We start from the raw sequence: 14311 nt of genomic DNA, 5'->3' as shown, positions 1-14311 counted from the left end.
TCACGACCCTGAGATCAAGATCTGAGCTGAAACCAAGAGTCAGACACTTAACCAACTGAACCATCCAGGCGCCACCCCCCTCACTTTGTACACCAGTTTTCTGGCTTTTCACCTTTACCTTTTATGGCATTTCTGAGAGGATATAATCTGAAAACATTTCTAGGTAATTGTGCTACAAAAATACAGTTAGTCTTACTTAGAGGTTTGTCAGAAGATTATTTTTATAGTAGTATATTTGTTTCAGTATCTGGTTATTAATCTCCAGGTGCCAGCTTGTTTTGGAATGTAGCCGGAGATGATCAAAAGCCTGAATCTCAGCTGAGGCAAGATGATACCAAGATTTCCAGTGAGGACATGAATTTTTCTGTTGATATTAATAATGAAGTCACAAGTCCTCCAGGTAGCGCTTCTTCATTAAAAGCAGTTGATATTCCCAGCTTTGAAGAAAGCAACATTGCTGCAGAAGAATTTAATCAGCCACTCTCTGTATCCAAGTAAGATGTCATTGATTCTACATTGATCCTCCTTTTTTTCTTTTTAAATTCTAATATTCTTTTGGTGTTTTAACTCAGAAACTGTTTTGTGAATAGTATTTTCAGTAGTGTCTTTTCTGATATGGTTCTTATGTAACTGACAATTCTGGCCCTTCTAGAACCGTTCCCAGATGTCAGTCATTGGATGTGTTACAGTCTAGCTGAATCAGAACATCTGAAGAAAATTTCAGACGTACATGAGTTTAGGCTTCATTGTAGAGATTCTGATAACTAGGCCCCAGATGGAAATGGGGCCCTGAATTTTGTAAATTTTTAAGGATTCTGCATGTTGCGAGTACGTATATAAATATATATATATATATATAAGAATTTATTTCTGAGATTTACTTCAAAGTAACCTGGTGAGAAAAAAAATAGCTTGTGGGAGATGAAATTTCTAGGGGTGTAATTGGAGTAAGATTGATTTTAAGTAGGTAATTTTTTTAAAAAAGATTTATTCATTTATTTTAGAGAGTGCATATGAGCAGGGCGGGTGGGGGAGGCTTGGGGCAGAGAGAAAGAGGGAGAGAGAGAATCCCAAGCAGACTCTGTGCTGAGTGTGGAGTCCTACATGGGGCTCCATTCCAGAACGCTGAAATCATGACCTGAGCCGAAATCAAGAGTCAGCTGCTCAACTGACTGAGCCACCCAGGTGCCACCTAGAAGTAGGTAATTTTTAAAACTGTGTATAATGGTTTGTTAGACTATTCTCTCCTGTGTTTGAAAATTTTCATGAAGTTTTTATTATTATTAAGCAAGGATTTCAAAGTAATTTAGATCTTCAGGAAATTAGGAAAGAAATTCAAATATCTTTGAGCTTCTGATAAGTGCTGCCACAGAACTAGGCCCTAGAGATTGAGCAGTAGGTTAGGAAAAGTTGCTAACTTCATGGGATTTCCATGACTTGCAGAGACAAACAATAACCATATAAGTAACAAATAATTTAATTTCATATAATGACAACTGCTCTGAAGAAAATAAACCAGGGTGATCAAGTGGAGTGTACCTAGGGTGGTGGCATGAGAGTGAGGGATATATTAAGCAGGGCATGGTAAAGGAAGCCTTCCCTGAGGTGGTAACATTTGAGCAGTGAGTAGAACGATGAGAAGGAGCCAGCTCTGAGAACATCTGAAGAGTGCTCCTGGTAGAAGAAATGGCAGGGGTAGACCCTGAGGTGTGCAGGAGCTTGACAGCTCAGGAGACAATTAGGAAAGCCATTGTGGCTAGACACGGTGACGGAGAGGGAGGGGTGAAGGGAGGAGAGGGGAGAGAGAGAGCAAAGTGCTCAAGAGAGCGTGCTTATAGGAAATGGGGTGAAGGATATAGGCAGGAGCCAAATTATGTGGGGGCTTTGTAGGATGTAAAAAGGAGCTTTGAATTTATTCTGTGCTCATTAAATCCAGGGAGGATTTTAGACAAAAGAGTGGTATGATCTGATTTTTCATTTTTTAAATAGCTGTTCTGTGGCAAATGAACTGAAGGAGTTTAGAGTGGAAGTAGGGAACTGGTTAGTATAGTAAAAGCCAACCCAAGTGAGATGAAGGAGCTTGGACTTGTGGAAGTGCTAGAAGGAATCAGGTGCAGAATAAATAAATTAGAAGGTAGAGGAATGATGTAGGTGTAAAACACCATATGTAATAGTTAAAAGAGGTGAATTTGGTGGTGGGGTGACATGGGGCAGACAACTGATTATTTTTTTTAAATTATAAGCCTTGTGATACTTTTTTTTTTTTACTTGATACTTTTTAGGTACATTTTATTTTTACTTATTTTTTAATTTAAATTTTAGGTAGTTAACATACAATGCAATATTGGTTTCTGAAGTAGAATTCAGTGATTCATCACTTATATACAACACCCAGTGCTCATCACAAGTGCCCTCCTTAATACCCATCTAGTCCATCCCCCACCCAACTCCCTCCATCAAGCCTCGCTTTGTTCTGTGTTGTTAAGGGTTCCTTATGGCTTGTTTCCTTCTCTCCTTTTTTTCTTTTCCCCCTTCCCCTATATTCATCTGTTTTCTTTCTTAAATTCCACATATGAGTGAGATCATATGGTATTTGTCTTTCTCTCACTGACTTATTTCACTTACCATAATACAATCTAGCTCCATCTGTGTCGTTGTAAATGGCAAGATTTCATTCTTTTTGTTGGCTGAGTAATATTCGTGTGTGTGTGTGTGTGTGTGTGTGTGTGTGTACGCGCGCACACACACACACACCACATCTTTATCCATTCATCGGTCAATATCCATAGCTTGGCTGTTGTTGATAATGTTGCTGTAAACATTGGGGTGCATGTACCCCTTCAAATCTTATTTTTGTATCCTTTGGGTGAATACCTAGTAATGTAATTGCTCAATCATAAGGTAGCTCTCTTTTTAACATTTTGAAGAACCTCCATACTGTTCTCCAGAATGGCTGCACCAGTTTGCATTCCCACCAACAGTGCAAGAGTGTTCCCCTTTCTCCGCATCCTCGCCAACACCTGTTGTTTCTTGTGTTATTAATTTTAGCCATTCTGACAGGTGTGAGGTGGTATCTTATCCTGGTTTTGATTTGTATTTCCCTGATGATGAGTATTATCATTGAGCATCTTTTCACATGTCTTTAGCCTTCTGGATGTCTTCTTTGGAACTATGTCAATTCATGTCTTCTGCCCATTCTGGGTCATTTATTTTTGGGTGTTGAGTTTGATAAGTTCTTTATAGATTTTGGATACTAACTCTATGAGATATGCCATCTGCAAATATCTTCTCCCACTCCATAGGCTGCCTTTTAGTTTTGTTGATTGTTTCCTTCGCTGTGCAGAAGCTTTTTATCTTGATCAAGTCCCAATAGTTCCTTTTTGCTTTTGTTTCCCTTGCCTGTGATGGCGTGTCTATTAAGAAGTTGCTATGGCTAATGTCAAAGAGGTTGCTGCCTGTGCTCTCCTCTAGGATTTTGATGGTTTCCTGCCTCACATTTAGGTCTTTCATCCATCTTGAATTTATTTTTTGTGTATGGTGTAAGAAGGTGGTCCAGTTTCATTCTTCTGCAAGTTGCTATCCAGTTTTCTCAGCACCATTCATTGAAGAGACTGTCTTTTTCCTACTGGATAGTCTTTCCTGCCTTTTCAGAGCTTAGTTGACCATATAGTTGTGGGTCCATTTCTGGGTTCTCTGTTCTGTTCCATTGATCTATGTGTCTCTTTTTGTGCCAGTACCATACTGTCTTGATGATTGCAGGTTTATTAATAGAGCTTGAAGTCTGGAATCGTGATGCCTCCAGTTCTGTTTTTCTTTTTCAGAATTGCTTTGGCTATTCATGGTCTGTTGTGATTCCATACAGATTTTAGGATTATTTGGTTTAGCTCTGTGAAAAATACTGGTGGTATTTTGATGGAGATTAAATTAAATGTGTAGATTGCTCTGGGTAGTATAGACATTTTAACAATGTATGTTCTTCCAATCCATGAGCATGGAATGCTTTTCTGTTTCTTTGTGTCCTCTAATATTTGTCATTTTAAATTATTCTGATTATCATAATGATTAAAACAATAAACATGTTCCTCCAGAAAACTAGAAATATTTATCTCCTTTGCTCAGTATGTATATGTTTTAATCATATAATTCTCATAGTATGTACCAAAATGTATTAAAAAAGTTATGTAAATATGTCTCCCCCGTTAAATTGAATTCCTATAGGACAGGGATCATATTCATTTCTGTATTTTTTTTTAAAGATTTTATTTATTTGAGCAAGAGAAAGTGAGAGAGCACGAGCGGAGGGGGAAGGGCACAGGGAGAATCAGATTCCCTGCTAAGCAGGGAGCCCAACGCTGGGCTCTATCCCAGGACTCCGAGATCGTGACCTGAGCTGAACTCAGACACTTTACCGACTGAGCCACCCAGGCGCCCCAATTTCTGTATCTTTAGAACTTGACCCAGTGTATGGGTCCCCATATTACCTATTTTGTATGGGTTCAATTGATTGGAAGAGCAATTTAAGGTGAGTCCCACGATAAGTCCACATTTTATTTGGAATAATTATAGAAACTGAGAAAAAGGGTGCCTGGCTGGCTCAGTCGGAAGAGCATGTTACTCTTGACCTCAGGGTTGTGAATTTGAGCCCCACGTTGGGTGTAGAGATTACTTAAATAAATAAAACAACTTAAAAAATAACTGAGAACAAAGAGGAACTAACTGTGGTTATCCTTATTTATCCTCCTTGACTTCTGTAAACTGCAGACTTCTTTCTAGAATTACGGGGGTTTTCTCCTGAAATAGTTTCTAAGTCAGAACTTAAACATCTCCAAACCATTGTGGTTTTTAACTTAAGAAACCTATCTGAGTTAATTGGTAGAAGGTAGGTAATTGCTTTTTCAGGGCAGCTAATCAGCTCTATTGATTCCAACATATAACTAGATGTAAATCTGATCTTCAGCATAATGTATTGATTTGGATTAAATACGACTTCATTGTTTTCTGTAGTGGTTTTAGTGATTCTATAGGATTCTTCCCAAATATGTGTTCTGATTCATGCTGTGCTTCCCACTGCTAAGTGTTCATACATGGCACCTAGCCACCTGGGTTCCTGTCCCCCTTGGATAGTCTTCCTAAATCTTTTTTCTGATGTTAAAGCAGTCTGTGAGGGTAAATTTATTTGCCTCACAGCATAATTGGTAACTGAAAGCTTTTTCCCAGTGAAGAGCAGTGGTATGTGGTATTTATAGAGACTTTAATTTGAAAAAATCCTATTTTTCTTTAAAAGTCATACTTTAGACATACCTACTAATACTTGTCATATTAGAATCATCTTTTAAAATTTTGTTTTGAGGTACCTGGCCAGCTCAGTTGGTAGAGCATGTGACTCTTGATCTCAGGGTTGTAAGTTCAAGCCCCACATTGGGTGTAGAGATTACTTAAGAATAGGATCTTTTAAAAATATATATAAATAAAATAAAATTTTGTTTTAATCTTAAATCTTTTGAGGTTAAAGTCTTTAATGTTTTGGTTCTTTTATTTTTCTTTTGTTTTTGCTTACTAGATTAAACAACAAAACAGGTATTTAAAAAAAAATTTTTTTTTTTAAAGATTTTATTTATTTGACAGGGACAGCCAGCGAGAGAGGAAACACAAGCAGGGGGAGTGAGAGAGGAAGAAGCAGGCTCCTAGCGGAGAAGCCTGATGTGGGGCTTGATCCCAGAATGCTGGGATCACGCCCTGAGCCAAAGGCAGACCCTTAACGACTGCACCACCTAGGCGCCCCGGTATTTTAAAATTCTTGAAAATGCAGTGTAGCTGAGTGATTATGATTAAGATGATGGGCTCAGGTGCCAGACTGCCTGGATTTGAATCACAGCACTGTGAACATAGGCAGGTTTCATAATTTATGGATGACTTGGTTTTCTCATCTGTAAATGGAGACAATAAAAGCACCTATCTCAGGATTGTTGTAAGGGTTAAATAAGTTAATATATGTAAAGCACTTAGTTCCTAATTACTGTTATCATTTAGCTAAAGATGGAGTAAGGCAAACTCAGTAACTGACACGACTCTTATTTATTTATTCATTTATTTATTTATTTATTTATTTATTTATGACTCTGCTTAAAAACAAAGTGCTTTGCAAATGTTTGGGTGATAAATATCCTTCTCAGTACAAGTAATTTCCCAAAAAGCCATAAAATCTCTATAAAGACTAGATTTCTGCTTTTCCATTTGAGAGTTTTGATGTTTTCATTAAAGTGAAATTAGTTAACGTGGTTGAAGATAAAGGTTCAATTTGATACTTGGGGAACAAAGGGAAAGCAAAGGGAAAGCCAAATTGGCTACCAAATTTTGGAGAGCTTTGGTTGGTAGAATAAGGAATTGTGTTTATTTTAATAAATCATTCAAGGTTTTTGTTTGTTTTGTTGTTTTGGTAAAAAATACATAATATAGGGGCGCCTGGGTGGTGCAGTCATTAAGCATCTGCCTTCGGCTCAGGGTATGATCCCAGAGTTCTGGGATCGAGTCCCACATCAGGCTTCTCCGCTAGGAGCCTGCTTTTTCCTCTCCCACTCCCCCTGCTTGTGTTCCCTCTCTCGCTGTCTATCTCTATCTCTGTCGAATAAATAAATAAAACCTTTAAAAAAAATACATAACATAAAATTTACCATCTTAATGATGTTTAAATGTACAGTTTGGTAATGTTACGTACACTTAACATTGTTGTAAAACAGATCTTCAGACCTTTTTCATCTTGTAAATCTGACACTCTGTACCCATTAAAGAACAACTCCCCTTTCTCCTCCCCCTCAGCCCTGGGTAATCATCATTCTACTTTCTGTTTCTCTGAATTTGACTACTTTAGGTATTTCGTGTAAGTGGAATCATACAATATGTCTTTTTATGAGTGCCTTATTTCACTTAGTGTAATGTCCTCCAAGTTCATCTGTGTTGTAGCATGTGACAGGATTTCCTTACTTTCTAAAACAATAACATTCCATTGTATGTATATGCCACATTTTGTTTATCCATTCATCCATTAGTGAACATTCGGGTTACTTTTGCCTGTTGGCTATTGTGAATAACGCTGCTGTGAATATGGGTGTGCAGGTATCTCTTTGAGACCCTGCTTTTGGTTCTTGGATATATACCCAGAAGTGGGATTGCTGGATCACAAGGTAGTTGTACTTTTAACTTTTTGAGGAACCTCCATACTGTTTTCCATAGTAGATGCAATCATTTTATAGTTCCACCAACAGTGCAAAGGGTTTTGCTTGCCAACACTTATTATTTTCTGTGATTTTTTGTAGTAGCAATTTTAACAGGTGTGAGGTGATAGCTCATTGTTTTTGATTTGCATTTTTCTCTCATGATGACTGATGTTGAGCATTTGTTCATCTACCTATTGGCCATTTTATATCATCTTTGGAAAGAAATGTCCTTTGCCCATTTTAATTAATTAGGTTATTCGATTTTTTGTTGTTGAGTTGGAGTTCTTTATATATTTTAGATATTAACCCCTAATCAGATGCATAATTTGCAAATATTTCTTCTACTTAAGGTTTTTAAACAGGTACTTTTTCTCTGTGTATGAGATTTAATTCTTGGGACGCCTGGGTCAGTTGGTTAAGCATCTGCCTTCAGCTCAGGTCATGATCCCAGGGCCCTGGGATTGAGTTCCGCATGGGGCTCACTGCTCAGTGGGAGCCTGCTTCTCCCTTTGCTTGTTGCTCTGCCTTGCTTGTGCTCGCTCTTTCTCTTGGTCAAATAAATAAATAAAATCTTAAAAAAAAAAAAAGATTTAATTCTTGGTTATACCTGAAACTGATGTAACATTATGTGTCAACTATACTAAAAAAAATTTTTTTTTAAGATTTAATTCTTGGTATTAAGTATACCAAATTTGGATACTAAAGGAAATTATACAACATAATTTCACTGAAGTTCCTTTGAGTTTAGGATAAGTTCACTGGGGTCTTTACTGGTTTAAGTGCAGTTTCATCTTAAGGAAGGGGTGGGGTGGACTGGGTGACTTGGAGAGCGCCTTCCTGATTTTAAGAACAGTGTGTCTTTGTGTCTGTGATACTAAATGCTGATTATAATAATCTCTATTTGTAAATTTTATTATTTGTTAAAATATTTGTGCATTATATTTTTGTTATTCTTCAGGATCTCGGACTTTTTTTTAACTTTTTTTTTTTTTTTTAAGATATTATGTATTTATTTGAGAGAGAGAAGGCATGAGCAGGGGGAGACAGAGAGAAGCAGGCTCCCGACCAAACAGGGAGCCCGATGCAGGGCTTGATCCCAGGATCCGAGAATCACAACCTGAGCTCAAGGCAGACACTTAACCCACTGAGCCACCCAGGTGCTCTGATCTCAGACTTCTTAATCAAATTTTATTTGAGAAAAGGAAACTAAATATAGAATTATATCTTGCTTTAAGCATTTTTATTTTGAAATTTTAGATTTACTGAAAAGTTAGAAAAATAATGGCTTTCACCCAGGTTTCCCTAATGTTAACACCTTATATAACCATAGTAAAATGATCAAAACCAGGAAATTAACATTGGTACAATACTATACTAAACTGCAAATTCTAATTGTACCGGTTTTTCCAATAATGTGCCTTACTGTTCCAGGAACCAATATAGGATTTCACATTGATTTATTAATTATGTCTCATTAGTCCAATCTGTGACAGATCCTCAGTCTTTTCTTGCCTTTCACTTTGACACTTTTGATGAGTCAGTTATTTTGTAGAATGTCTCTTTTAATTTGGGTTTGTCTGATACTTTCTCATGACTAAATTGAAGCTTTGCATTTTTGACAAGATTGCCACAAAGAGGTGTTGTGGCCCTGCCCTCTCAGTGTATCCTATCAGTGGATTACATGATGTCACATATGTTATTAACTTTGAATGCTCAGTTAAGGTGACGTCTGCTAGTTTTTATCACTATAAAGTTAAGAATTTTCCCTTTGTACTTAATAAATACCTTGAGGCAGATACTTTGAGACTGTAAATATTCTCTTCTTGAGCTTTCTCCCTCTGATTTTCACATCCATCTATATAGATGTGCCTGTCACAATGATTGCCATAGTATTTGACTACTGATGATTTTGAATTTTCCTCATTCCTTCTACATTTGTAAATTAGATTTCTTCTGTAAGAAAAAGCTCTTTTCCTTCTTCTCTGCTTTTGTATTCATTTATTTTTGTCAGTGTAGACTCCTGGACATTTCTTTTATTCTACAAGTTATAATTCAAACTATTATTTATCTTATTTGCTTAAATTGTTCCAGTTTTGGTCTTTGGGAGCTCTTTTAGATTGGCTTCTGTTTCCTTTGGAAAAGGACTCATCCTTTTTCAAGTGTGTTCTTATTTTTTGGCACCACAAGATGTTCCAGGCTCGTCTTGTGTTTTCCCTGCCCCAACACCGGAATCAACTACAGAAACCAGGAGCAATGGTATCAGAGAACGTATTTCAGAAGCCAAGATCTGAGCAGTAGGTATATCATTGCTACTTTGTATGTGTGCTTCTAGGCCCTCTTAGGATACACGTACTACATCCTTATTTATTTCTACGCATATCTGTCTTTATCTGAAAAGCCTTGACTTCATACCAGTCTTCTGATTGCAATCCAACACATCCCTTTTTCTTATTTGTACCTTCTTTCCCCAACAGTTCACATACACTATAGTTACTTATTTGTTCAATTCTAGTATACACACAAAGTAATTTCAGAGTTGCTAAGAATTCTGAAATGGATTTTCTAGAGTATGTATATTTGTTTGTAATTCTTTTTATCTTTAACCTTACAATATCCAATGAAAATACCTTTTCCCATAGTTATTTAGGTAGGTTATTTTCTTTTGCATTTCCTTATGTGGTTATGTTATTTGCTTGTAATACTGTTAGGTTGATTTGTTACAGTTGTATTCCACTTGAGGGCCGTTCCATATTCTGGTTGGTTTTATTTGTTCTTTAGGTATCTGAAACATTACTGTGGTTTTAACAGACCAAATTAGATTTTTTTAAAAAGGTATATACTCAAAGAAGTGTTGTTCCCTTCTCATTCCTGCCATCCTGTTCCAGAATCCCCCTTTTTCCTATCCCTTTTCCCACCCATCTCATTTAGATAACCAATCTCTTTAGTTACTGGGTTAACTTTCTTGTATATCTTTTGCACAAATGAGCAAATGTGTCTGTATTTTCTTATAATACTTTACTTTTTTTTTTTTTTAAAGATTTTATTTATTTATTTGACAGAGATAGAGACAGCCAGCGAGAGAGGTAACACAAGCAGGGGGAGTGGGGAGAGGAAGAAGCAGGCTCATAGCGGAGGAGCCTGATGTGGGGCTCGATCCCATAACTCCAGGATCACGCCCTGAGCTGAAGGCAAACGCTTAACCGCTGTGCCACCCAGGCGCCCCTATAATACTTCTTTCTATATGAAGTGTAGAAAGGTAGCATGCAAAGGTATTTTTTTGAATTTTTCTCTTTTCCCTTAACAGTACGTACTAGAAATTACTCCAAATCAGTCCTAGAGATCTTTCTTTATATGGCTATATAGTACGCCACTATGTGGTTGTGCTATAGTTTAATAAACACTCTCCTACTCGTGAGTATTTACACTGTTTCCAGGGGGTGCCTCGGGGGCTCAGTTGGTTAAGCATCTGCCTTCAGCTCAGGTCATGATCCCAGGGTCCCGGATCCTGGGATTGAGCCCCGCTTCTCCCACTCCTCTCCCCCTTGCTTGTGCATGTGTGCTCTCTCTCTCTCAAATAAATTAATAAAATCTTTAAAAAAATAAAATTTAAAAAAATAGACTGTTTCTGGTATTTTTCAATTACAAGCATTGCTATAGTCATTATCTGGTAGCATGTGTATTTTTGAATTGTTTTAGAAGTGGGATTTTTGCATCCAAAGTTAAGTGCATATGTAATTTTGTTAAGTGTTACCAAATTTCCCTGCAAGAGGTTGTACCAGTTTACGGTCTCGGCAGCAATGGATGAGATTACCTGTTTTCCCACAGCTGTGCAACAAAATATGTTGCCATATTTAAAAAATTTTACCAGTTTAATGGGTGATAAATGGTATTGATGGTGTTTTAATTTTCATTTTAAAAATTATGAATGACTTGGATCACTTCTTCATGTTGAGAGTTATTGCCATATTTTTGTGAATTGTCAGTTTATGTCTCTCACCATTTTTCTACTAGCGTTTTAGGTCCTTTGCATAGGTGTTCTTATATATTAGAGATGTTAGCTCTTTGTAATGTATGTTGTGATTATTTTCCAATTTGTCAGTTGTCTTTTGACTTTGATTTTTTTTGCTGTGTAAAAATTTTTTACTTCATGTGGTCAACTTTATTGATTTTTTTCTTAGAATTATATCTTAACTGGTATTTTATAGATATTCATTTCAGCTAATATTTACTGAGCTTATCATATACCCAGTGGGTACTGGGTACTTCATATCAAGTTAAAATTAAGCAGTATGGGGGACATGTGGGTGGCTCAAGTTGGTTAAACGTCCAACTCTTGATTTCAGCTCAGGTCTTGATCTCAGGGCTGTGAGATCGAGCACCGTGTCAGTCTCCACACTGGGCGTGGAGTCTGCTTAAGATTCTCTCTCTGCCTCTGCCCCTCTCTCTAAAAAAAAATATTAAGCAATATGGAAAAAATTGGAAATAAGCTGAGTTTTAAAGAAGAGATGTATGGTTAGAAAAATTACACCTATAAAATGAAATACTATGTAACAAAACTTGTTTTTAAGAATATTTAGTGAAATGAAAAGATGCTTATAATATATAATGTTAGGCTTTAAAAAGCAGCCTCCAAAACTAACTTTGGTATGGTATAGTTTTTCAGAGAAAATACTACTTGTAAGAAAAAAAGTATAGATGAAAGTACTCTAAAATGTTAGTAGTGGTTTTCTCTAGGTATTAAACTATAAATGCAGGGCACCTAGGTGGCTCAGTTGGTTAAACGTCTGCCTTCAGCTCAGGTCATGATCTCAGGGTCCTGAGATCGAGCCCCAGGTCAGGCTCCCTGCTCAGTGGGGAGTTGTCTTCTCTCTCTCTCCCTCTGTCCTAACCCCATTCTTGCTATCTCTCTCTCAAGTAAATAAATAAAATCTTAAAAATTGAAACTATGTATTAGTTTTATTTTTTTATATTTGATATAACTTTGAGCAGTTAACTAACCTCTCTGTGCCTCAATTTCTTTATCTGTGAAATAGGCATAATATGTAGTATCTATCTGTCAAATCTATCGTATCTATCTGTCAAATAGGCATAATATGTAGTATCTATGAGTTTTATTTTCTTCATATTTGGTATAACTTTGAACAGTTAGCTAACCTCTCTGTGCCTCAATTTCCTCACCTATCAAATAAGCATAATGTATAGTATCTATCTTATAGGTCTTTTTGGTAAGGATTTTGTAAGAGGATGCACTTGAAACAATACCTGGCCTGTAATAAGCTTTCTGCTAGCTAATATTTATTATTACCTTTCTCTACAGTAGCCACATTGTTGCTAAGAAGCGTTTTTTAATATTGCTTTCCATAGTAAATTTAAAAATATGTATATACTAAATTTGGAAGTAATAAATGCTCATTGTATAAAATTTGAGAAATATGTTAAAGCATAAAGAAGGAAAGAAATACTATCAAATATATAGTGTGATTCTAAATGGCAGTTTATGAACTCTTCTTTGACAGGGATCTTTTTTTTTTTTTTTTAAGATTTTATTTATTCATTTGACAGAGAATACAAGCGCAAGAGCACAAGCAAGGGAACCAGCATGCAGAGGGAGAGGGAGAAGCAGACTCCCTGGCAGGGAGCCTGATGCGGGGCTTGATCCCAGGACCCTGGGATCATGACCTGAGCCAAAGGCAGACGCTTAACCAACGAGCCACCCAGGCATCCCTTGCCAGGGATCTTAACTATATTTTAAAACTTAAAGTAAACAAATAATGTATTTAAAATCTTTAAATACTTGCATCAAGTTCAGAAGAAATCAATAGGTTGTTTGCCAGCTTTCAAAAAAAAGTTGTCTGAATATAAATAACATGACTTAAAAAGGTGTTACGATCTGGTTTATGTGCAGCCTGTCAAGATGAGAGTTGAAAATACAAACCAGAATGCTGTTTGAGTCTTATCCCTTTATTTCAGAGTTACTGCACTTCAAATATATGTTAAAGGTATCTTGATAACGGACACATTATTTATATCCTTTCAAGCAGCTCTTCTCCAGTTGTGAGAAAAGAACCCGATGCGCCTGTGTTCTTTCCGAATTCCATGCTGGCAGAGAATGTAAGCATGTGCTTACAGAGTGGACCAACAGAGGGTGCCAGTAACAACTCTGTAACATCAGGGGAACCAAAAATTGAGCAAGTAATGCAACCCTTGCCTCATCAACCATCAGATAATCAGAAAATATACCAGGATTTATTGGTAAGAAAATGTAATACATTTCATCTTTTCTGAGATGATTAGTTTAGGGTAGACTAGTTAAGCCTCTCCTATCTTTAAACTGATTGGGACCTTGGTATAAAAAGATTTTCCCCAAATTAATGATATATAATTTATTTCTTTTAGCTTTTCATGATTATGATAACCCTAAATTCAGTAATTTTTTATAAGCATGCCAGTCATCAGATACTTAGATAGCCAGGGGAAAATCTTAAAAAAACAAAAACCAAAAAACAAAGTAAAGTTAGTACCGGAAAAAATAAGGCACAGTTTGCAGAAAGTTTGAAAATTGGAAAGTAGGAGAATATTTATAGTAATATTTGTTGCATTCATGTAAACAGATTTTTATTGACTACTTCACTTAGTCTAAGAAGGTGAATTGAGTAAAAAGGGGCACCTGGGAGGCTCAGTCCATTAAGCATCCAACTCTTGGTTTGGGCTCTGCACTCAGCTGAGAGTCCGCTTGAGGATTCTGTCCCTCTGCCTCCTCCCTTACCCACCCCCTCCATTGCACTCTCTCTCTAAAATAAATAAATCTTTTTTTTAAAAAAGTGAACTAAGTAAAGTGAGTAATATAAAGATAAATATGATAGTCACTGCTCTTGAGAACCTGGGAGAAAATAGCACATGGATACCAGTAGCAAACAATGACAGGATAGGCTGAGACGTACTGAAAGCAAAGGCAGCATGGAATAAAAAGAGATAATTCTGGTTGGATGAAATAGTCACCTAGTCATCTTGGAAAAATTAGAATATAAACTAAGACTTGAAGGTTGAATGACCCTGGCCTGCTGGGTCCTATACTGCTGCTCGCAGCTGTGTGCTCA

General features: G+C 36.7%; 1 protein-coding gene across 7 annotated transcripts in view; it reads left to right on the top strand.

Moving 5' to 3' along the window:
• The window catches only part of STIL (STIL centriolar assembly protein), a 69379-nt gene that overhangs the window by 38485 nt on the left and 16583 nt on the right, over positions 1–14311 (top strand). For 6 of the 7 annotated variants that reach the window (XM_034652144.1, XM_019809025.2, XM_034652151.1 and 3 more), the window contains 2 exons: positions 266–494; positions 13253–13466. In XM_034652144.1, coding sequence (XP_034508035.1) covers positions 266–494; positions 13253–13466 — 443 coding nt within the window. The remainder of the gene's footprint in view (positions 1–265; positions 495–13252; positions 13467–14311) is intronic. The other variant, XM_034652136.1, reaches the window with a different exon arrangement.

This window comes from Ailuropoda melanoleuca, chromosome 2 (assembly GCF_002007445.2).
Source record: "Ailuropoda melanoleuca isolate Jingjing chromosome 2, ASM200744v2, whole genome shotgun sequence".
NCBI classification, from domain to species: domain Eukaryota; kingdom Metazoa; phylum Chordata; class Mammalia; order Carnivora; family Ursidae; genus Ailuropoda; species Ailuropoda melanoleuca.
The sequence above is the reverse complement of the archived record's forward strand: the minus strand, read 5'-3'. Positions and strand labels throughout refer to the sequence as shown.